This window comes from Ahaetulla prasina, chromosome 5 (genome assembly GCF_028640845.1).
Source record: "Ahaetulla prasina isolate Xishuangbanna chromosome 5, ASM2864084v1, whole genome shotgun sequence".
NCBI classification, from domain to species: domain Eukaryota; kingdom Metazoa; phylum Chordata; class Lepidosauria; order Squamata; family Colubridae; genus Ahaetulla; species Ahaetulla prasina.
The window spans coordinates 43,113,044-43,137,480 of NC_080543.1; the positions used below are offsets into that span (position 1 = coordinate 43,113,044).

The following is a 24,437-nucleotide window of genomic DNA, read 5'->3' on the forward strand; positions in this document are numbered from 1 at the left end:
AAGGCTATAAATTATATCCTAATGTCGTGTCCCCCTCCCCCTCCGATGACCGGGTCTAGGAAGTCTGTATCAAGCGTGGCCACGAAGCCTCTGCAGCTTTGCCAAATTCCTTTCACATTTCTCAGGGCAGACAGGAATCCAAGTTGTGACTTCAGCAAACTAAAGGAGACTTTGCTTGACTCAAAGTTGCTTGACTCAAGCTGATCCTTTATATAGGCTGTGGGGTGTGGCTCCATGACTCAGCACTTATCCAGGCCTGCCCCTCCCTTCCTTCTGCTGACGTCGCCTCTCAGATCTCCGGAAGCGGGGATCCTTCTACTGTGAATTCCCTTCCTCTGGATCTGCTGCCGGTAATTCCAGCACGTGGCTGGCTCCCTGCTCACACGCTGTAGGAGTGAGGTTTGTTTGTTCATTCCTGCCATTCTGTCCAGGCATGGGGCCAGGGCTGGAGGCTGGAGGCATGCCAGGCCGTTCCTTTTCATTATCAGACTCTGAATCTGATAGCAGGCCCGGGAGGTGACAGGAGGGGCCCGGCTGAGGAGAGGAGGGAGGACGAGGCACAACATCTATTGATATCATATACTTTTGTTGTGGTTTAATCAGATTTGTTATGGTTCCACACAGAAATATATCCATTTATTCATATATATCATGCTGCGTGTACAACAGTAACCATGTAAATAAAAATCTCCAGTCCTTGGTGCTCTCTGTGTTTGGTTGTTTTCTAACAGATGTTTCATTACCTAACTAGGTAACATCATGGTACAAGTGAGTGAGGGGTTTGCTCCCTGTTTACATCCAGTAGCTTACTCTGCCAGTGTTGGTGTGGTTTTGTTCTTGAAAGTTGCTTGAGTACAATAGTGTTTTCTGCTTGATTATTTGCCTGGTATTGATTTCTGCTTAACTGGCTCTTGGCTATTGGAGAGCATGTGTTTTGATTTTTTTGTTTTCTTCTTAGAATTGTGTGTAAATGTGGCTTATCTGTACATATCTATTGATGGTTGGTTTTTCTGAATGTGAAGTTTCCAAGAATTCCACAATGCTTTTGGATTTACCTTGGTCCAGGATGCTTACAGTTGAAGCTAAGATTGTATCTGTGCATGTGCAATGAGATTAAGGAGTTTCCTTGTGTCTTTTTTTTTTTTTTGCATTTATATCCCTCCCTTCTCCGAAGACTCAGGGCGGCTTACACTATGTCAAGCAATAGTCTTCATCCATTTGTATACTATATACAAAGTCAACTTATTGCCCCCCAACAATCTGGGTCCTCATTTTACCTACCTTATAAAGGATGGAAGGCTGAGTCAACCTTGGGCCTGGTGGGACTTGAACCTGCAATATTGCAAGCAGTTGCTGTTAATAACAGGCTGCATTAGCCTGTTGCGCCACCAGAGGCCCCTTTTGACTGATAGTGGTGTTCATGGATGCACTCTGATAGTTTTCTACCTATCTGACCTATATAGTGACTATTACAGTCCTTATTCTGTATGTTGTGGATGGCTTCTATTTTTTTCTTTTTGGACTACTATTTTTTATTTACTTAAAATGTTTTAGAGGCTGTTCGTTCGTGCACTACAGTGATGGTGTGTAGTCTGTTAATTGTTTTGGGGATGCTTTTGATGTATGGTAATGTTAACCCATTTATAGTGTCATAAAGTTATCCTTTTTATACTGATGATATAATCTGGTCAAGTAAAAAACCTTTTTCAAGGAAACAACCAAAATTAGAAAGCTGCAAGGGATCCACAACTCAGCCATGAGCAACATATGTTCTCTTCTATAATAATCTCTACTTAAAGTTTGATAAAATGTGAAGGGTTTTGCAGCTTTATTTTAAAAGGCAACAATGTTGAACAGTGTGTTCAGGTTGCACAGTGTAATTTTGGGGATGATTCTTTGTAAAAATCCTCTTTTTAGCCTAATATAGGAAAGGAATAGACATGATGCTGACTACCAATTTCTTTGGAAAATAAGCTAATTTCTGATATGAACATTTAAATGCAATACATAGTTCTTGAGAGATCTTGAAGGCTCTTACAGAAAGAGTTAATGCTCGTATTTATCTAGAAGCTTTCCTGTGTAGTAATTCAATCATGTTGGCCTGCTTTCAGGCAATAATTCATTGGTACTCGAACACTAGAGTGAAATGACAAGTTAATAACTGCACTAATAATAGTTTCACAACCTAACACTGCATCTCTTGCTCATGTTCTCATTGTATCATCAGCTTTCTAATGCAATTTCTGGCATGGTTAATGTAGTTTGAGTTGGATTTTTTTTTCCTGCTATCCAAGAGGGTAGTGCATGCAGCAGCCAGACTATTGCATATCTTAGGGATTTATTCATATATCCCATGTCTCTAATTCTATTATTTTTGTTCGATTATCATTTTCTCCAAGAGAGTAAATTGATTTCATTGTGAACCGTTCCTCTTTTGCTGTTATTTTCCACTGGTAGAAGAAATTTCCCAATATCATTCTTGCTCCTTTTTCAGTTTAATGATTCTAGTCTACCTTCATTTGCCAATGGCCTTTCAGGCAGACTTCTTAATGTCAGTTGTAAACAGATAACTGCAATAAGAAAATGAATTTCAATGTGAGGATGCCTCACTATGTGATATAGTGACGGAAATTTCCAACGCTGCAAGATTCTTTGTATAAGTTTTTAAAAGTCTTCCTGTTTTTGATGATGAAGTCTTCTCACAGTTATTGTTTTTGAGCCAGGTTTAGCCTAATCTGTACTTGTACTTTGGTTTTTTTTCTGCTCAGGTGTACAACTTTGCTTTTCTCCACATTAAATTTCATTTTGTTGGATAGGGCCCATTGTTCAAGTCTGTCAAGATCTTTTTGTATCCTGAGCTTGCAAATTTGATGAGTTCTCCTGTTCCCTCATCTACGTCATTTCTGAAGATATTGAAGAATAGTGGGCCTACGACAGAACCTTTGTCAGGGAAACGCTTAACATTCCACTTTGATCTGGATGCTGGCTTAGATATTTCCTCCTTAATTGGCAATAAGTTTTATGAGACCGAATATATTTCCCTAAGGTTTGACATTATGGAAGTTCTGCATGTTTGGAAGGAAGTTCACAAAGTCCTTGCTAATTATTATGAATATCAAAACACAATGGAGATACGATGAAAATACTGTATTAAAGCATGGATGAATATAAGAAGTAATAATCCAGGTAGCAGGATTCTTACAAACATGTGTAACAATGAAAATAATCTTAACATACACATACATCAGGAGCCAATTTAGTGTAGTGATTAAGGAACCAGACTAGAAACCAGCAGATCCTAAGTTCTAAGTCCCACCTTAGCTGTGAAAGCCAACTGGGTGACCACTCACTATCTCAACTTTAGAAAAGAGACAGTGGTAAGCTACTTCCCCCCAAAATCCAAAAACCCTTGTCAAGAAAACTGCAGGGACTTGCCAAAACCTCTCCAGGCATCAACACACCTGAAGAATCCACCTTCCCATGCAGAATTTGATGTTTTTGATGCAGGAGAATGAAGGGCAACTGAGTGAAGAGCAATCTGAAAAATTGAGAAGAGCTCTTATGAATGAAGAATTCTCATTTGTATGTTCATGACATATAAATGGGAAAGCATTGTCACTACAAACTTTCTTCACTATGCTTGGGACAAACATGAATTGTCCAGATTCAAAGTTTATTTTGTGTAATACTTCCCAAGAAAAACTGAGTGAAAGTAAACATGATGTCATGTTTTCAGCCATAATTTTGAGATTAGGGAGGAAAGTAATCTGACTATTTCTGAAATTCATTTAAACTATAAATATGTGTCATGAACATATACATGAGAATTCTTCATAACAGCTCGTCTCAACTTTTTGTTGTTGCCTACCCCGTTGTCCTTCATTCTCCTACATCAAAAACACTATATTCTGTCAGAGACTATAAAACTAGGGCAAGTACTGGGAAACTTTGTAATATTTCATAAGTTCTCTGTAAGAGAAAGCTGTCTTTGAAGATTGCTAGCCTCCAGGGAAGAGTACCTTCAAAGTAGGACAAAATAGACTTTGACTCTCTTTATTACATTCTGGTTTCCCATGGCAGTCTGTATCACGTTTTAGTGCTGCTGTGACTATATATCAGCATTTTTCTCATCATATCCCCCACTTCTCTTCTTTCACTACTATATGGAATATTTTGCCAGCGGTTAATTAAGGGACAGATACGGATTTTTTTTCTTTTTATCTCATTTATATTTATATATTTATTTATACCCCGCCGTTATTATTTTTAGAAATAACTCAAGGTAGCAAATGTACCTAATACTGCTTCCTCCCATTTCCCCCAAAACAACATCCCAGTGATGTGGAGTGGAATGAGGAAAAAATGACTGGCCCAAAGTCACTCAGCTAGCTTTCATGGCTAAGGTTGGATTTGAACTCAGTCTCCTAGTTTCTAGCCTAGGCCAGGGGTGTCAAACTCAAGACCCGCGGCCGGAATCTGGCCCACGGGGTGCTTAGATCTGACCCGCGAGGCTGCCCTGGAAACAGCAAAGAACCGGCCTGCAGTGCCTCTCCAGTTTCCTTGGCAGAGAGTTGCAGGAGGCCATCCCAGCTGAAAACAGAGCTCAAGAGCAAGTTTTCGCTGGCAGAGGGCTCAGGCCCCCAACATGAGTGATGTCTAGCTGGCCACGTCCATCCTGGTCACGCCCATCCTGTCCCCCCCCCCACCCAAAGTCAAACAAAACCCTGGTGCGGCCCTCAATGAAATCGAATTTGACACCCTGCACTAGACCAAACTGACTCATGAGAGTATATGCATTAAAAAATAACAGAAAAATATTTAATAACCTGTGTCAGGTTTAAGACTTCTATCCTCCAAATTCAAGAATTTTAAAAGAATCAATTAGTATTATCGGGAAGGAAACTGAGGACGCATTTTACATCTGCATATTTATTTTTATCATAGAGAGTTGTCTAATCAGGGTGGCCCATGCAACATGAAATGTTTTAAATTCTCTCACTTGCATTCCTTAGCTGCAAAAGTTATATGTTATTAAACTTCTACCTATTTGTAACCTTCAGTATCCAAATCAGTTGAGGGATGTGTGTATTGAGATTGCAGTTGGATCAATGGATTTGTTCATTATATTCATTTTCTTTTGGACAAAGAGGAAAATTCCCTATCTTGGTAACAACAGAAATAGTGATTGATATTTTCCTAGCTATGAATTGAAGAGTGTGTAGTTTCATATAATAATATTTAAGTTAAAAATATATAAAGGCCACAAAGAATCATAATTTGATCTGATGACTCAGATGCCAATATGTCCTCTATTCCTTTTTTAATTCTTTGCTTACTTTTTCCAAGTGACTGAATATTCATTAAATAACTGGATTGAACATTCAGTATTTTCTTGAGATATTTGTTTTTTTGCCATTGCTTATTGAGCTATTGCTGTATAGAGGACTTTGTTTCTTATTGTCACTGGCAGCATAAGCAGAGCCAACATTTATCTACCTCCTCTATTGATCTAGTGGTAGGGAGATTGCAACTGATTAGTTTCTAGCAAGAGAGTAACTGAGCTACTGAAAATTGTGAAACAGCTATAGTTTTTTATATGGATTCAAATGCATTGTGTAGCTACTTAAAGGAATACACATCTCTTTGACCGCCCATAATAGAATTTCTATATCTTTTCATGTAAACTTTATACTATTGTAGTAGTTTTCATTGAATACAAATTGTTTCTAAATCCAGTTGTGGCCAATAATAGATATGCCAATTTATCTTTTATTTCTGTCATTTATTATCCTGATATAGTTGCTTTTGCTTTTTCCAGGCAAGCATAAATGGTAAATTGTACCTGCCTGCCAGAATATATACTCTCTTCCAAAAGATCATCCATAATGCTGTGATTAGGAGGAAAGTAATCTGACTATTTCTGAAATTCATTTAAACTATAAATATGTGTCATGAACATATACATGAGAATTCTTCATAACAGCTCGTCTCAACTTTTTGTTGTTGCCTACCCCGTTGTCCTTCATTCTCCTACATCAAAAACACTATATTCTGTCAGAGACTATAAAACTAGGGCAAGTACTGGGAAACTTTGTAATATTTCATAAGTTCTCTGTAAGAGAAAGCTGTCTTTGAAGATTGCTAGCCTCCAGGGAAGAGTACCTTCAAAGTAGGACAAAATAGACTTTGACTCTCTTTATTACATTCTGGTTTCCCATGGCAGTCTGTATCACGTTTTAGTGCTGCTGTGACTATATATCAGCATTTTTCTCATCATATCCCCCACTTCTCTTCTTTCACTACTATATGGAATATTTTGCCAGCGGTTAATTAAGGGACAGATACGGATTTTTTTTCTTTTTATCTCATTTATATTTATATATTTATTTATACCCCGCCGTTATTATTTTTAGAAATAACTCAAGGTAGCAAATGTACCTAATACTGCTTCCTCCCATTTCCCCCAAAACAACATCCCAGTGATGTGGAGTGGAATGAGGAAAAAATGACTGGCCCAAAGTCACTCAGCTAGCTTTCATGGCTAAGGTTGGATTTGAACTCAGTCTCCTAGTTTCTAGCCTAGTGCCTTAACCACTAGGCCAGGGGTGTCAAACTCAAGACCCGCGGCCGGAATCTGGCCCACGGGGTGCTTAGATCTGACCCGTGAGGCTGCCCTGGAAACAGCAAAGAACCGGCCCGCAGTGCCTCTCCAGTTTCCCTGGCAGAGAGTTGCAGGAGGCCATCCCAGCTGAAAACAGAGCTCAAGAGCAAGTTTTCGCTGGCAGAGGGCTCAGGCCCCCAACATGAGTGATGTCTAGCTGGCCACGTCCATCCTGGTCACGCCCATCCTGTCCCCCCCCCACCCAAAGTCAAACAAAACCCTGGTGCGGCCCTCAATGAAATCGAATTTGACACCCTGCACTAGACCAAACTGACTCATGAGAGTATATGCATTAAAAAATAACAGAAAAATATTTAATAACCTGTGTCAGGTTTAAGACTTCTATCCTCCAAATTCAAGAATTTTAAAAGAATCAATTAGTATTATCGGGAAGGAAACTGAGGACGCATTTTACATCTGCATATTTATTTTTATCATAGAGAGTTGTCTAATCAGGGTGGCCCATGCAACATGAAATGTTTTAAATTCTCTCACTTGCATTCCTTAGCTGCAAAAGTTATATGTTATTAAACTTCTACCTATTTGTAACCTTCAGTATCCAAATCAGTTGAGGGATGTGTGTGTATTGAGATTGCAGTTGGATCAATGGATTTGTTCATTATATTCATTTTCTTTTGGACAAAGAGGAAAATTCCCTATCTTGGTAACAACAGAAATAGTGATTGATATTTTCCTAGCTATGAATTGAAGAGTGTGTAGTTTCATATAATAATATTTAAGTTAAAAATATATAAAGGCCACAAAGAATCATAATTTGATCTGATGACTCAGATGCCAATATGTCCTCTATTCCTTTTTTAATTCTTTGCTTACTTTTTCCAAGTGACTGAATATTCATTAAATAACTGGATTGAACATTCAGTATTTTCTTGAGATATTTGTTTTTTTGCCATTGCTTATTGAGCTATTGCTGTATAGAGGACTTTGTTTCTTATTGTCACTGGCAGCATAAGCAGAGCCAACATTTATCTACCTCCTCTATTGATCTAGTGGTAGAGAGATTGCAACTGATTAGTTTTCTAGCAAGAGAGTAACTGAGCTACTGAAAATTGTGAAACAGCTATAGTTTTTTATATGGATTCAAATGCATTGTGTAGCTACTTAAAGGAATACACATCTCTTTGACCGCCCATAATAGAATTTCTATATCTTTTCATGTAAACTTTATACTATTGTAGTAGTTTTCATTGAATACAAATTGTTTCTAAATCCAGTTGTGGCCAATAATAGATATGCCAATTTATCTTTTATTTCTGTCATTTATTATCCTGATATAGTTGCTTTTGCTTTTTCCAGGCAAGCATAAATGGTAAATTGTACCTGCCTGCCAGAATATATACTCTCTTCCAAAAAGATCATCCATAATGCTGTGATTGCTAATACCATGATAAGTGCAAATGATTTCTCTGCCAGATCATGGAAGAATGAACATTTTTTTAACTGCAAGAGTATATAATCTGTAACTTTGAGGTCATATCAGCTTGCCGGCACCCTATTGTACCCCCTACAATGGACATGTTTGTTTCTTTGTTGCAAGACTGAGAGATTTTAAAATATGAAAGGGTACCTAAGTCTTGCACAGGCTTAATGTCCCATTTTTACACCCTACATTGCTATGAAAAATCGGGCTGATATTTTGGTGCTCTCTGCGTGTATTTCAGTACAGAAATGCAATACTCAAAAGACAAAAATGTATTATTTTGGGTTAAAAAAGTTGCCTGCTCCTTTCGAAGAAACATTAAAAATGTAAAGCTACTGTAGTGTATTGAGATCCGATGCCTTTCATATGATATGATGCATTTTAGCATTAAAATCTGTAAAAGAAAAAAGCAGAGACACTAAGCAGCATTAAAGCAATTGAAAATGGAAAGCAGACTCATTAGTGTAAAGCCCTCAAATTAGAGCCCTTCGCAGAACTTTGGTAATCAGCTGACAAGGTTTTACCAATGAACAATCTGAAGCTGAGTTATGTAAAATCTCACCATCTACTGGACCCAAGCCTGATTAAAATTATTACCTTAAAATTATTTCCATAGTTTTCTGGACAACATAATGATAATTGTCATTCAAAAGCAAAAACATTTAATTTTTCAATAATGGGCCACAGGGTGGTGCAAAGCTATCACAACATGATGCCAACTGGGGAACTGTGGTTTCTCTATTTTTCAGTTCATGGGTTTATAGCAAAGGGACTCTAGTGTTTCTATCTTCCTATGGATTTAAGAAAAAAGAATAAAGGGAATGGGGGGGATTTGTATTGCTCCTGTATTTGCTATATGCAATTGCAGCATATTCCCACAGATACAGGAACTGATATGTTAAGTCTACACATATGTAAAGAGACATAATGCTTGGGATTGTATGTGTACTGCTTTAATAGCAATGTTACAGCTCCACACTTAACATATAGTTACTATAGCAACTGAGGTTATAGCAACTGATGCTCCCTTAGCAACAGTGCCAGGAAATAATCCAGTACCAATTAAAAATAAACTGTTAGCTAGGGGAGTAGAAACTGCAATGGGAGAAGTAGGGGTTTTGTGTGTGTCTCTGTGTGTGTGTGAATTGGTTGCTTTTTCATTTTGAGACTTAGAGGACTGGCAGGGCCAGGAAGAATAACCCTTTTCCTTTTGAACTTGGTAGCTGACGTTATTCTCTTAAACTGGTAAGTTAGAAAGTATCTTCTTGGCATGAGCCTAAGCCTCCCTGAAAAGTAAATTCTCTAGAGAGACGTGAGGAGGGCTTCACTCCTCTATATGTCACATCATTGCGTAGCACAGCTTTCTAGTCTTTATTAGCATACTGATTAAAGCCAGTAGCAATATAGGCTCCAGGGGAACTTCCTAATGTGTTGCAGAGATGCATAAACCTATATTAGAAAGACAAACTCCTATTACTGTATCATGAGAACTACCTCTTCCTCTCCTCGTTCTCCTCCCTCCCCTTCTTCTCTGTTGCTATCTTTATAGCAGATAAGCAAACAAGGATTAACAGAGTGGGGGCTTTTAATGCAAAGGTGGGGTACATGTGATTGTTTTAAAAATTAACAGAAATACACTTAGGTCAGTCTAGAGCAGGGATGTCAAACTCACATCGTCACGTGATGCATTGGGACTTTTTTCCCCTTTGCTAAACCGGCTGTGGGCATGACCAGCCTGTGATGCATCTGGCCCGCGGGCCAGGAATTTGAAAGCCCTGGTTTAAAGTATGGGTGTGGGCATGTACCGTATGTCATATCAACGTTTTTGCCTTCAATGTAGACATTGGGGAAGTTCCTAAATTAGTATTCCAGGGGACTTTTTATTTTTACATTATGTGTAGAAAATACTTTACTAATTGTCACAAATCAGAAGTAGTCAAACTTAGTATTTCCAACCTGGTATGTTACAAGTGTAACATTGTGTTACAATTTTAAAACATCCTGGGATGTTTTAAAGAGCCAAACTATTGGGGAATCTATGTACTACTAAAACTCTCCTGACTGTAACCTTTAACAGGACAAAATGGTACATCATAGATCAAAACTTTTTCAGCCAAGGTATCTCAAATGGGATAACTTACATAAATAATATCAAGACAGGTTATTATGTCGGTGGGAATGAAACTTTTGTAAATCGTTGTCATTTCAGCAGCACTGTGGTGTTCCTGTTTTGCACCACCACGATGCTTTTATAGTCATGTGATCCTCATTTGTATTGTCCCTTGATACCTTCCGACAAGTCAATGGGAATGTTTGGGAAGCTTGCAGGGAAAAAGTCAATGGGGGTCATGTGGCCATGACTGACAGAGGGACAATGGCAAGGATTTTGGACTTGCATTCTCTGTTTAAGTGAGGAAATATATCTGAAAGGATGATCAACAGGTCGCAGGTTAGCTAATAGATTATAAAAGTGATTATTGTAGTCTAGATAGTGGCTTGAGAATTAGAATTCTATTGGAATCTCTAATTTTCTTCATTATAACTGATACTCACACCTTACTATAAATTGTGTTAAAGAACATCTATTTACATGATTGATTATTCTGAAGTGCTAGCTCCAAATTCTGTTTGTTTACATTTTGGTGGGTAAAAGGGAAAGCAAATTAAAGAAGAGAGTATGGGTAAAATAAGAAATCAACTTTTTCCTTAAAATGGCATATAAATAATGGAAAATGAAATACAAAATTATATCTTCTTGATCTTTCAATCTATTTTATGCCCTGCATATATATTGTCCTAAAATGTTTGGGAAGTTTTTCTTTATTTAACTGATACATTTTTTTAAAAAAAATATTGTATTATAAGAAGTAAGTAATACATTTTATTATTTGTGTATAGTGTTATTTATATAGTATTAACTAGAGATTATTAACTGATGATTTAGGTAACGAACATTTAAAGATAGGGAAAATGTTTATATAAATATTAACTATGGTTTCTAAAAGATGACTAAAAAACATAAGATTGCTTAAATTGTATATCTACAGCTGAGTATAGCATTGATAAACAGCTGCAAAGTACATTACATTATTTTGTTGTATAATAACAGTTTGTATCATAATCTTAACACAATAGTAACGTCTTCACTATAATTAATTGATCCATGCATTTTTCTCTCTTTCTTCTCCTCCATTACCCCACCTCCAAGTAACAAAGCTACAGGTCAGCAAATCAAAGCGGAGTATAGTTCTTGTGGCCAATAAACCTATCCCTTTGAATTGCTCTGTCAAGTCTCAAACCAGCCCAGATTCTCATTTTGCAGTCCTATGGTATGTTCATAGACCCTCAGACACGGATGGGAAGCTCATTCTGAAGACCACTCACAGCTCTGTATTTGAGTATGGCACTTACGCGGAAGAAGAAGGGCTAAAGGGAAGATTGCAGTTTGAGAGGTCACTCTCTGGGGGTCTCTTCAGTCTGACAGTGCAGAGAGCACAGGTCAGTGACAGCGGGAGCTACTATTGCCATGTGGAAGAGTGGCTGCTCAATCCTAACCATGCCTGGTATAAATTGGCAGAGGAGGTTTCTGGCCGGACTGAAGTCACCGTCAAGTTACCAGGTAATATTTCTCAAGGGCTAAGCAAACTATCCTTAAATAGATGGGAATGGAGGAGCTCTGGAATCTTTGCATATAAATAGTGCTTGGTTTCTCTTTTCCTTTCCTGTTCAATTTTTTTTGTTTTTTTGTTTATATGCCACCAACTGGACCCAGCTATTTTGGGTAATTATCGTCCAGTCTCCAACCTTCGCTTTGTTGCGAAGGTTGTAGAGAGTGTGGTGGCACGGCAGTTCCCTCAGTACCTGGAGGAAGCTGTCTATCTAGACCCGTTCCAGTCCGGCTTCCGGCCCGGTTATAGCACGGAGACAGCTTTGGTCGCGTTGGTGGATGACCTCTGGAGGGCCAGGGATAGGGGTTGTTCCTCTGCCCTGGTCCTGTTGGATCTCTCATCGGCTTTTGATACCATCGACCATGGTATCCTGCTGCGCCGGTTGGAGGGGTTGGGAGTGGGAGGCACCGTTTATCGGTGGTCCCCCCCCTACCCCTCCGACCGGTCGCAGTCGGTGTTGACAGGGGGGCAGAGATCGGCCGCGAGGCGCCTCACTTGTGGGGTGCCGCAGGGGTCGATTCTCTCGCCTCTCCTGTTCAACATCTACATGAAGCCGTTGGGCGAGGTCATCAGTGGCTTTGGGGTGAGTTATCATCTGTACGCTGATGATACTCAGCTGTACTTTTCCACCCCAGGCCACCCCAGCGAAGCTGTCAAGTGCTGTCCCGTTGTTTGGAGGCGGTGCGGGTCGGGATGGGGAGAAACAGACTCAGACTCAATCCATCCAAGACGGAGTGGCTGTGGATGCCGGCATCCCGGTACAGTCAGCTGCAACGCGGCTGACTGTTGGGGCGAGTCACTGGCCCCAACGGAAAGAGTGCGCAACTTGGCGTTCTCCTGGATGAGCGGCTGTCGTTTGAAGATCACTTGACGGCCGTCTCCAGGAGAGCTTTTACCAGGTTCGCCTGGTCCGCCAGTTGCGCCTTTCTTGACCGGGATGCCTTATGCACGGTCACTCATGCTCGTCACTTCTCGACTGGATTATTGCAATGCTCTCTACATGGGGCTACCTTTGAAGTGTACCGGAGACTGCAGTTAGTCAGAATGCAGCTGCGCGGGTGATTGAGGAGCACCGCGTTGCTCCCGGTAACACCTCTCCTGCGCAGTCTGCACTGGCTACCTGTGGTCTTCGGGTGCGCTTCAAGGTTTTGGTTACCACCTTCAAAGCGCTCCATGGCTTAGGGCCCGGGTACTTACGGGACCGCCTGCTGTTCCACATGCCTCCCACCGACCCGTGCGCTCTCACAGAGGGTCTTCTCAGGGTGCCGTCCGCCAAGCAGTGTCGGCTGGCGGCCCCAGGGAAGGTCCTTCTGTGGGAGCACCTACTCTGAAACGAACTTCCCCGGTTTACGCCAATTGCCTGACCTTCGGACCTTCCGGGAACTGAAAACTTATTTATTTATACAAGCAGGACTGGCCTGACTTTTAAATTCTAAATTTAAATTTTAAACTTTTAATGCAAAGGTGGGGTACATGTGATTGTTTTAAAATTAACAGAAATACACTTAGGTCAGTCTAGAGCAGGGATGTCAAACTCACATCGTCACGTGATGCATTGGGACTTTTTCCTTAAAATGGCATATAAATAATGGAAAATGAAATACAAAATTATATCTTCTTGATCTTTCAATCTATTTTATGCCCTGCATATATATTGTCCTAAAATGTTTGGGAAGCTTGCAGGAAAAAGTCAATGGGAATGTTTGGGAAGTTTTTCTTTATTTAACTGATACATTTTTTAAAAAAAAATATTGTATTATAAGAAGTAAGTAATACATTTTATTATTTGTGTATAGTGTTATTTATATAGTATTAACTAGAGATTATTAACTGATGATTTAGGTAACGAACATTTAAAGATAGGAAAATGTTTATATAACTATTAACTATGGTTTCTAAAAGATGACTAAAAAACATAAGATTGCTTAAATTGTATATCTACAGCTGAGTATAGCATTGATAAACAGCTGCAAAGTACATTACATTATTTTGTTGTATAATAACAGTTTGTATCATAATCTTAACACAATAGTAACGTCTTCACTATAATTAATTGATCCATGCATTTTTCTCTCTTTCTTCTCCTCCATTACCCCACCTCCAAGTAACAAAGCTACAGGTCAGCAAATCAAAGCGGAGTATAGTTCTTGTGGCCAATAAACCTATCCCTTTGAATTGCTCTGTCAAGTCTCAAACCAGCCCAGATTCTCATTTTGCAGTCCTATGGTATGTTCATAGACCCTCAGACACGGATGGGAAGCTCATTCTGAAGACCACTCACAGCTCTGTATTTGAGTATGGCACTTACGCGGAAGAAGAAGGGCTAAAGGGAAGATTGCAGTTTGAGAGGTCACTCTCTGGGGGTCTCTTCAGTCTGACAGTGCAGAGAGCACAGGTCAGTGACAGCGGGAGCTACTATTGCCATGTGGAAGAGTGGCTGCTCAATCCTAACCATGCCTGGTATAAATTGGCAGAGGAGGTTTCTGGCCGGACTGAAGTCACTGTCAAGTTACCAGGTAATATTTCTCAAGGGCTAAGCAAACTATCCTTAAATAGATGGGAATGGAGGAGCTCTGAAATCTTTGCATATAAATAGTGCTTGGTTTCTCTTTTCCTTTCCTGTTCAATTTTTTTTGTTTTTTTGTTTATATGCCACCAACTCCAATATTGATTTGTGGCAACTTCCAACAATTTAAAGGGATATTCTTACTTTCTACTGGCTGGAATTGGTTGTCCTTAACAGCATTAAAACTTCAAATGCGAAGCAGCTTTCTGGACCAATGCATAGTTGACCAGTCCTGTGCCAAGTTTTGTCTTGTAATAAACTTTACTTCTCCTATCTCTCAATTTGTGGAATGCCAATCTATTAATTTATTTGTCTGTCCCTGATTCCATGGCAGCCCGTTATTTAATAAAACTACTCAGTAAAAGCTTTCAGAAAAGGCCCTGAATATAACAATCTATGTTGCTGAATTTAGAAATAGAAGTATTTAAAAAACATTCTACATTTTTAATCTATTTCCTATATCATAGTATGTAGGACACACAACCTACTGTCACTTAAAATATCTGTCTGTCATAAAAACATTCCTAAACTTGATTGCTGAAGAATTCTGGGAGCTGCAGTCAAAACACAACTTGAGAATACCAGGTTTCAGATAGCTTTATATTCATAAGCTTATGAGGAGGAATGGAAGTAGGAAAACATCCAATCCATGAAAAAAACTGATTGAATTTAAAAACACAAACTGTCATATGGGAGTTTATCAAAAGTTAGATGACTAGTGGTTCTAGGCATTATAGTGTCTGAGCTTCTGTTATATGCAATGGCTTTATAGAGATTTTATCACTACCAGATGCTAAAAATCACTACCAGATGCTTTATTTAGCGCAGGGGTCTCCAACCTTGGCAACTTTAAGACTTGTGGACTTCAACTCCCAGAATTCCTGGCTGATTCCCCTGATTTAGGGGAATATTTTCTGCTGACACATGCATGGAGCAAGCCATAATATCTTAAATTTTTCAGTCTTATAGCTCCAAACATCCTTTAAACCTCAGTGCTACTCAGTGCAACATGTAGAAAAAATTGTGATCATGTTATCCAAAAATCATACTGATAGCCAGTTAGCACTGTAAAGCAAATCACACTGAATCAATTTAATTTTTTATTTATGTTTTAATTTGTTTTTTACTTGCTCTATCCAATGAAAGTACTCAGTTTGACTAATAAACTCTAATAAATAAAAAAATATAAGTAACACTTATATAATTAAGATCATGGAATAGCACAATACTGAACAGAAATTATAAATTTATAAATTCTAAGGAGGAAGTTATGTCCTAATAAAGACAACTATAAGGGAAGTTCTTAATCTCTGGTGAATGCCTGCTGCTCCAAATATTCTGACTGGTATATTTGCAATCCCTCAGTTTTATTAGTGGATGTTGTAGCTACAGCATTCCCATGTGCTATTGCATAAGAATCCATATTGTCTGCAGTATCTTTCCTATTGCATGGTGCGTATATGTATGTACACACATACATACACAAAAGCATGCAGGTATATATTGTGTATATGTGCTTTTCTGATGCTAAACTATGTGAAACAATAGACTTAATACAAAGTATCTTTATCAGTATGCATGGAATCCAACTGGTCAAAACTGCATCATCATTTTCAACCAAGGTACCTACGTACCATAAATGGGCTAACTTGCAGGATGCATCCAAACTCCAAACTCTATGACTGCTGTGGAACTAAAATTTGACAATTTTATGAAACATTTATAAAACATTTTATGACATAATAAAAAATGTTATGAAACATTTCCTATTGTCAACTCCAGATGTTTGTCTGTTCTATATTGTTCAACATAGGCTAATTTCAAGGCTAATTTCTGAATATTTCTCTTAATTTTCACGTAGATTAGAAACTCTGTCATTGTTGAAAGCAGTGAGGAATTTGGAAAGAAAATATCTCTGGAATGATGACCCAGGCTCTTGGTTATTTTTTTTAAAATATTTGAATCCAGGCCTCCCAGAATAAGTTTAGAGGTGGCACCTAAATCAAAATGACTACAGTGGATATAGAAAGTCTACAGTGGATATAGAAAGACTATACACCGTGGTAAAAATGCCAGATTTTTGAAATGTAAAAAACCCGAAATAGATCATAATTCTTTCCGCCTTTAATATATACATATATACATATAAGCTATAAACAATTCAATTCACAAACAAACTGAAATCTCTTGGGGGAGGAGGAAATAATAATAAGACACTTGAACCATGTGGTTGTTCACAACTTCTTATAAGTAATGATGTGGCTGAGAATTAGCCAATTACATTCAAACTGATTTTAAATACACACGTTTCATCAAATAAAATGGCTCTGATCAAGCCCACATAAAGTTCAACTATTCTGTAGGATTTTGTCTGACATTTACTCAGTTACCTCTTACTGCAAAAGTCATGGTCTGCAAAGAGCTTACAAAGCATCATTGTTGGAAGGTATTGCTCAGAAGAAGGGTACACAAAAATTACTAAGACATTGGCTGTACCATGGAACACAGTGAAGACAATAATTAACAAATGGAGAAAATATGGCACAACGTTGACATTATCAAGAACTGGATGTCCATCCAAAATTTATGATCAAACAAGAACAAAACTGGTCTGAGAAGCTGCCAAGAGGCCTACAGCAATATTAAAGGACCTGCAGGAATTTCTGGCAAGTAATCTCCCTTATTCTTCATTCTGGGCTGTGGGATAAGGTATCAAGACAGAAGCCTTGTCTTATAAATAAAAACTTCCAAGCCCGGCTACATTTTGCAAAAATCTATGTCAAGTGGACAAAAGAACATGTTTGGTGCAAAAACAGTACTGTGCATCACCAAAAGTACACCATAGCCACATTGAAACATAATGGTGGCAGCATTATGGTTGGGGCTGCTTTTTTTTAAGTTGGAACTAGTGCTTCAGTTAAGATGGAGGGAATTATAAAGAGTTCCATATATCAATCCATTTTGGCACAAAACCTTGAGGCCTCTGCTAAAAGGCTGAAGATGAAGAATTTTCAACACGACTACAACCCGAAGCAATACCTCCAAATTAACGAAAGAATGACTTCATCAGAAGATCAAAGTTTTGGAATGGCGCAGCCAGAACCTGGACTTGAATCCAATTGAAAATCTGTGGGAGGAACCAAAGAAAGCTGTACCCAGGATATGACCTTGCAATTGTATAGATTTGGAATGCTTTTTTAAGGAAGAGTGAGCAGAGATTCCCAAAGCAAGATGTGCTATGCTCATGGGCCCCCTACGCCAAAATACTGAATGCTGTCATAAAATCAAAAGGTGCTTCAACAAAGTATTAGTTTAAGAGTGTGCATTTTTATGCAACCATGGTATTGTACATTTTTATTGTTACTTTGTTCCCTTTAAAAGGTTTCAGTTTGTTTTTCAATTGAATTGTGTGGCTTATGTGTTCTATTAAAGTTTGAAAGAATTCTGAAGTGATCTATCTTGGTCTGACTTGTACATTTCAAAAAACTGGCATTTTAATGGGTATGTAGACTTTCTATATTACCTATTGTTAAAGATAAATACATAAAGAATATCAGAGCAAAGTTGAATCTATAGAATTATAACTAATGTTTGGGCTGGTCTTTTTCAGTTAATAATTATTTTCTTGTATTTTCGTAGATAATCTGTTGGAAGTCAACAAGAGTCAAAAGAACCTAACCATTTTAGAAAATGAATGGGTAACACTAGAGTGTCTAGTCACTAACCGGAGCAGTCAAGCTTCCCAGTTATCTGTGGAATGGTATGTGTGGAAATCTGGTGAGCCAGAGAAAGAAGCAGTTGTAAAGCTGACAAGGCAGGCCACTCTTTTATATGGAGAGTTAGCCACTCTAAATGGTTTGAAGAGCAGGCTCCACCTGGAAAGTCCTTTGCCAGGTCTATATCTTCTTACTATCCAGAACATGACACTGCAGGACAGTGGGACCTATGATTGTCGAGTGGAAGAGTGGCTGCTGAATCCTATGAATACCTGGTACAAAAGGGCAGAAGATCTGTCTGGGCTGACAACAGTTTTGGTGAAGAAGCCAGGTAAAGTATTTGTTTACTTGGAGGGTTGCTTCACAGATGGACAAAGCAGTTTAATTTCTGCTCACTGCAAATTACTCTGTGAACTATCCAGTTGCACTGAATTAACTTACATGGGTTTTAGTCAGCACATAGATTGACCTGTTGACTTACATCCCTTCGCTATAACACTAAGCTAGCAGTCACTGATTTTAGCTAATGTTAATAATGTGTCAGGTACAAACAACCAAGCCCACACCTGCATTGTGTATTGTGTTCTACCTATAATAGAGGAATCTTTCCAGTCCAGCAGCTTTCCCTTGGGAACAATTAGATAAAGCGCCAAGGAATTCAGAGAAGTTTTGTTCGGTCCCTTTTATGGTTGTGCAGTGAATCTAGACTAGGTCCTTACTTGTTCTCTCCTGTCTGTCAGGCTAATTGCTTCCCAACCTAATGTGAAGAAAAACTCCAAAAAACTATTACACTTTTATGCATTTGTCTTCTTTAGAAGGGGGGAAGGCTTCACATGAAACCATCCCCTCCCCCAACCCTCCGGGCCGTCAAGATGGAAAGGTTGGGGGGACCACTGCTCTAAAGAATAGTGCCACCCCACAGAATGATAACACTCAAGATAACATTGTTGGATGAAAAGAGATTCCATCATGCTTGGATTCATCTTCAACCTCCATATCTAGGGAAAGAAAATGAAACTTTGAGAAGACCAAAGAAAAATACGATTTTCAAAATTTTAATTTTTTTCCCCAAATTTTCTATCCTCATAGTTAAAAGTATGAAACAGGAAAGACTATGTGTCACTATCAATTTAATGTTGCCTTAACTTGGACAGCTGTCATGAACTTTAAGGAATTGCTGACTGGTACAGCAAGAACATCTATGGTAGATGTTTTCTGCCTGGTATCTGAATAGCTGCCCTATCTTAATCTTAATCCTGACCCTTGAGATTTACTAAAAGAGTATGAAACATAATACAATCCAGTATTACTATATTTAAATGCACTTCGGGTAAAATCTTTTCCATTTAAAAATGCATATGAAATTGTTCTTCCCTTGTGTATGGATTTGAAGCTGACAAATTATTAAAGATCTTAGTCTTGCATATAAAGCAAGGAGACAGTGCAGCCCCCAAAATTAAATGATTGCTTTCAACTGTACTGCTGGCACTATTTTCTATGATGGAATCATTTTATATTAAATAAAATGAAAACACAAAAGTAAATTATAACATAATAAATGTAACATTATATTTCAATGCTTGCGATTTACATAAAAAATGGGAGGGTAAAATTTTGTCTGTGGAATATATCACTCAAATCAGTGTATTTGCTGTTAACAAACTTTACATAAACCTTCTGTGATTCCTCAAGTTTTATGCCTATGAAATGTTTATAATATAGTTTTTAAATATTAGCAGACTGAATAAGAAAAGGACCACAGTTCTTGTTGATGAGTATCTGCACTCTGAAAAACTAGCCAGCTCTTGAGAGAATGTGAAAATATTTGACATTCTTGCTAAATAATTTTTTTTCCCAACTGTTCAGGATGAAGAAGAAAAATATATGGGTCTCTAGAGGAAAAGTGCCTCCAGGCTAAAATCATTGTGATGCTGTACACATTAGAGTTAAGCTTTTGGATTTTCTTTTTGGGCAAAATGTTTTCAGATGGCCTGTTAGCAGCATCCAGAGATATGAAGGAGAGTACTCTAAGGCAGAAACCTTATGACTTCTCCTGAGCTAAGAGGGGGCCAGGGGGAGGGGGAGGCGTTATTTTAGGATTTAAAATTTTCCACAAGTTTTTAAACTCACTAGCAGAATCTAAAATCTGCTATTCTGCTAGTGAATTTAAAAAGTTGTGGAAACCTGTCAAACTTGTGACCCACGAGCCGAATGCATCATGTTCAGGCCATGCCCATTCCATCTCTGCAAGGGCAGAAAATGTCATGATCAGAGGCGGGTTTCAAAACCCGTCACTACCAGTTCACTCGTGAGCATACGCATGCATGCAATGCCTCTGCGCATACGCAAAAGCGTCCAGGTGGATGGGCGGAGCCTCCCGCCACTACTGGTTCACCCAATCCAGGGCGAACCAGTAGCAACCCATCACTGGTCATGATACATCACGATATGTCACACGACACAATTGAGTTTGACACCCATAATCTAGATGGTCTTCTTGAACTTAGTCCTATTAATTTAGTTCTGTAAGTGTTCTCTTCTTCCAAATATTTCAATAACTAACATGCTTGTTCTCTAGTAAGCATCCTGAGAATGGATAAATATCAGCTTGAAATTCCAAACTGCATTCTCAATTTTGTACTTTTTCTTTTTAAATCAATAATACCAGAAATTGTTTTCATTCTTTTGTTGTACATTATCACCATTGTTGATAATTCTAGCTGTAAAATTTTCTTTTATGTCACATAATTGTTTCTCTTTATGGCTTCCACTTATAAAATTAGATAAGGGTAAAAAAGAAAATTTATGAAAGAGTATTATGGAATTCTTTGCCTCAGAAATGTTAGAAATATCAAACCAAACCCTTCAAACAAGTTGTGCCAAAAATTATTTTATTATTATTTATTTATTTGTCAAGAACATATTAGGTAATATATATATAAGTATAAGCATGAATTGAATACATAAAATAGATAGAATTGAATACATAAAATAGATACAAATAGAGAAAACATTAGGACAGGGACGGTAGGCATTAGGACAGGGACGGTAGGCACGCTGGTGCTCTTATGCACGCCCCTTACAGACCTCTTAGGAATGGATTGAGCTCAACAGTATACAGTCTTAGGTTAAAATTTTGGGGGTTTGGGGATGAAACCACAGAGTCAGGCAGTGTATTCCAGGCATTGACCACTCTGTTGCTGAAGTCATACTTTCTGCAGTTGAGTTTAGAGCAGTTCACTTTAAGTTTGTATCTATTGTGTGCTGGTATATTGTTGTGGTTGAAGCTGAAGTCATTGACAGGTAGACATTGTAGCAGCTAATTTTATGAGCTACGCTTAGGTCATATTGAAGGCGGCATAATTCTAAGTTTTCTAAGCTCAAAATTTCAAGTCTGGTGGCATATAAGGTATTTTGTTGCAAGCAGGGGATATTTCTGGACATGTTCCTGGACATGTTCAATTGTATTAATGTACAATATGCAATGCGGGTTCCAGACAGATGAACTGTATTTGAGAATTAGTCTAGCAAATGTTTTGTAAGCTGTGGTTAGTAGTGTGATATTACCGGAGAAGAAGCTACACAAGATTAGATTTACAACTCTTAATGCCTTTTTGGCAATGTTGCTATAGTGGGCTCTGGCACTTAGATCATTATATATGAGTACTCCAAGATCCTTGACAGAGTGAGGGTCATCTACAAGGTCGTGTCCATTCAGCTTGTACTTTGTGTTCTGGTTCTTTTTGCCAATGCGTAAGAATTTGTTGGTTGAGATTTGGAGTTGCCAATTAGTTTGACCATTCCAACACAAAGTCAAAGTCTTTTGAAGAGTAGCAGCATTGTCAGTGATGTTAGATATTTTTACATCATCAGCAAAGAGAACGCAGTTGCTTATAATATGATCGCAAAGGTCATTTATGTATAGTATGAAGAGTGTTGGTCCTAAAACACTGCTTTGGGGGACACCGCTATTAACAGGTGCAGGATTTGATAGGGCACTCCCTATTTGACAGGAACACAGCTATCCAATTATGTAGGGGCCCAGAGATGCCGTAGAATTTTAATTTTAGAAGTAGTTTGTCATGTATCACTGAATCAAAGGCTTTACAGAAGTCTATGTAAATTGTGTCTATTGCTTTGTCCCAATCGAGATTGTAGTCCATATGTTTTTGCAGTGTAGAAGTTGTAGATTACAGGATAATTTTTTTCTGAAACCAAATTGTTTATTAGAGAGTAGGTTGTTTGTTTCTAGGTGGAGGGTAATGGATTGGTTAATGATTAATTCCATGACTTTGCAGGTGACACAGCATAAAGAGATTGGTCTGTATTTTTCAACTAGGCTGGGGTCTTCCTTTTTGAAGATAGGTGGCTAGTGACCATAGGTTGGGTAGGGAGCTGGTCCTGAATGATTTTTCAAAGATTATGCTTAGGGGTTCTGCTATAGCAGTGGAAAGCTTTTTAAAGAAGTGTGCACAAGTCCATCAGGTCCAATAGATAGAGATGGTTTTAGTCTGTGTAGTGCCTTTTCAATGTTATCTTCTGTAAAATCTATTTGTGTTAGATGGTTGCAGTTATTTGTGGTACGACTAGGGAACGTTGGGCATGAGCAATTGCTGTTTACAAAGACTGAGCCGAAGAATGTGTTGAAGAGGTTTGCTTTAACTGCTTCATCATTGCATTCTTTACCGTTAGGTCCTTTTAGGGGTGGGATGAATCTTGAGTCTTCAAGTTTGTTGTTTACAAAATTACAGAAGGTGTGGTTGGATTTCGTGCATAGGTTCTCTTCTTGTTTGGTGTGGTAATTGGTGCTTTCAGTCTTTAATGGTGGCATATATTTTTGCAGCGGCTTTTAGAATAGAATTTTTTTTATTGGCCAAGTGTGATTGGACACACAAGGAATTTGTCTTGGTGCATATGCTCTCAGTGTACATAAAAGAAAAGATACGTTCATCAAGGTACAACATTTACAACACAATTGATGATCAATATATCAATGTAAATCATAAGGATTGCCAGCAACAAGTTATAGTCATACAGTCATAAGTGGAAAGAGATGGGTGATGGGAACTATGAAACGATTAATAGTAGTGCAGATTCAGTAAATAGTCTGACAGTGTTGAGGGAATTATTTGTTTAGCAGAGTGATGGCCTTCGGGGAAAAACTGTTCTTGTGTCTAGTTGTTCTGGTGTGCAGTGCTCTATAGCGTCGTTTTGAGGGTAGGAGTTGAAACAGTTTATGTCCAGGATGCGAGGGATCTGCAAATATTTTCACGGCCCTCTTCTTGATTCGTGCAGTATACAGGTCCTCAATGGAAGGCAAGTTGGTAGCAATTATTTTTTCTGCAGTTCTAATTATCCTCTGAAGTCTGTGTTTTTCTTGTTGGGTTGCAGAACCGAACCAGACAGTTATAGAGGTGCAAATGACAGACTCAATAATTCCTCTGTAGAATTGGATCAGCAGCTCCTTGGGCAGTTTGAGCTTACTGAGTTGGCGCAGAAAGAACATTCTTTGTTGTCCTTTTTTAATGATGTTTTGATGTTAGCTGTCCATTTGAGATCTTGCGATATGATAGAACCCAGAAATTTGAAGGTTTCTACTGTTGATACTGTGTTGTCAAGTATTGTGAGAGGTGGAAGTATGGAAGGGTTTTCCTAAAGTCTACCACCATTTCTACGGTTTTGAGTGTGTTCAGTTCCAGATTGTTTTGGTTGCACCACAAGGCTAATCGTTCGACCTCTCGTCTATATGCGGATTCGTCATTGTCTCGAATGAGACCAATCACTGTTGTGTCATCTGCGAACTTCAGTAGCTTAACAGATGGATCATTGGAGATGCAGTCATTGGTATACAGAGAGAAGAGAAGTGGGGAGAGCACACAGCCTTGGGGGGCCCCTGTGCTAATTGTACAGGTATTTGATGTGATCTTGCTTAGCTTCACCTGCTGCTTCCTGTTTGTTAGAAAGCTTGTGATCCACTTACAAGCCTGTTCCGGTACCTGTAGCTGGTTTAGCTTAGTTAGGAGAAAGTTAAAGTTAGCTACATAGCCATTTTTGCTTTTTCACCAGAGGGATATTTTTTTTTTGATTGGAGCTTTCTTATTGATATGAGTGATTTGTTTTTCCTGGTTTTGGTGGTGATTAGTGGTACATATAGATTAAGATCTCTATTGATTTTGAGCAAGAAAATGTTATAATGGTCTTCGGCAATGTTACAGCCAGAGAATAGAATTTGTCAATCAAGAGATGAGTTGAGTATCCCATTATTTTGGTGATTTTTGTAAGGGCGTATATTGAGACAAAAGTCAATCGTGCTGTGGTCACTGTTGGAAAAGAGTTCTTTTATTTGTAGTCCATAAATTGAGTTTAAGCTGTTAGAAAAGATGAG

General features: G+C 38.5%; 1 protein-coding gene across 3 annotated transcripts in view; it reads left to right on the top strand.

The window, feature by feature from the left end:
- Positions 1–24,437, top strand: part of IGSF3 (immunoglobulin superfamily member 3) — a 119,547-nt gene that overhangs the window by 89,981 nt on the left and 5,129 nt on the right. For all 3 annotated transcript variants that reach the window (XM_058186922.1, XM_058186920.1, XM_058186921.1), the window contains 2 exons: positions 11,311–11,721; positions 17,976–18,383. In XM_058186922.1, coding sequence (XP_058042905.1) covers positions 11,311–11,721; positions 17,976–18,383 — 819 coding nt within the window. The remainder of the gene's footprint in view (positions 1–11,310; positions 11,722–17,975; positions 18,384–24,437) is intronic.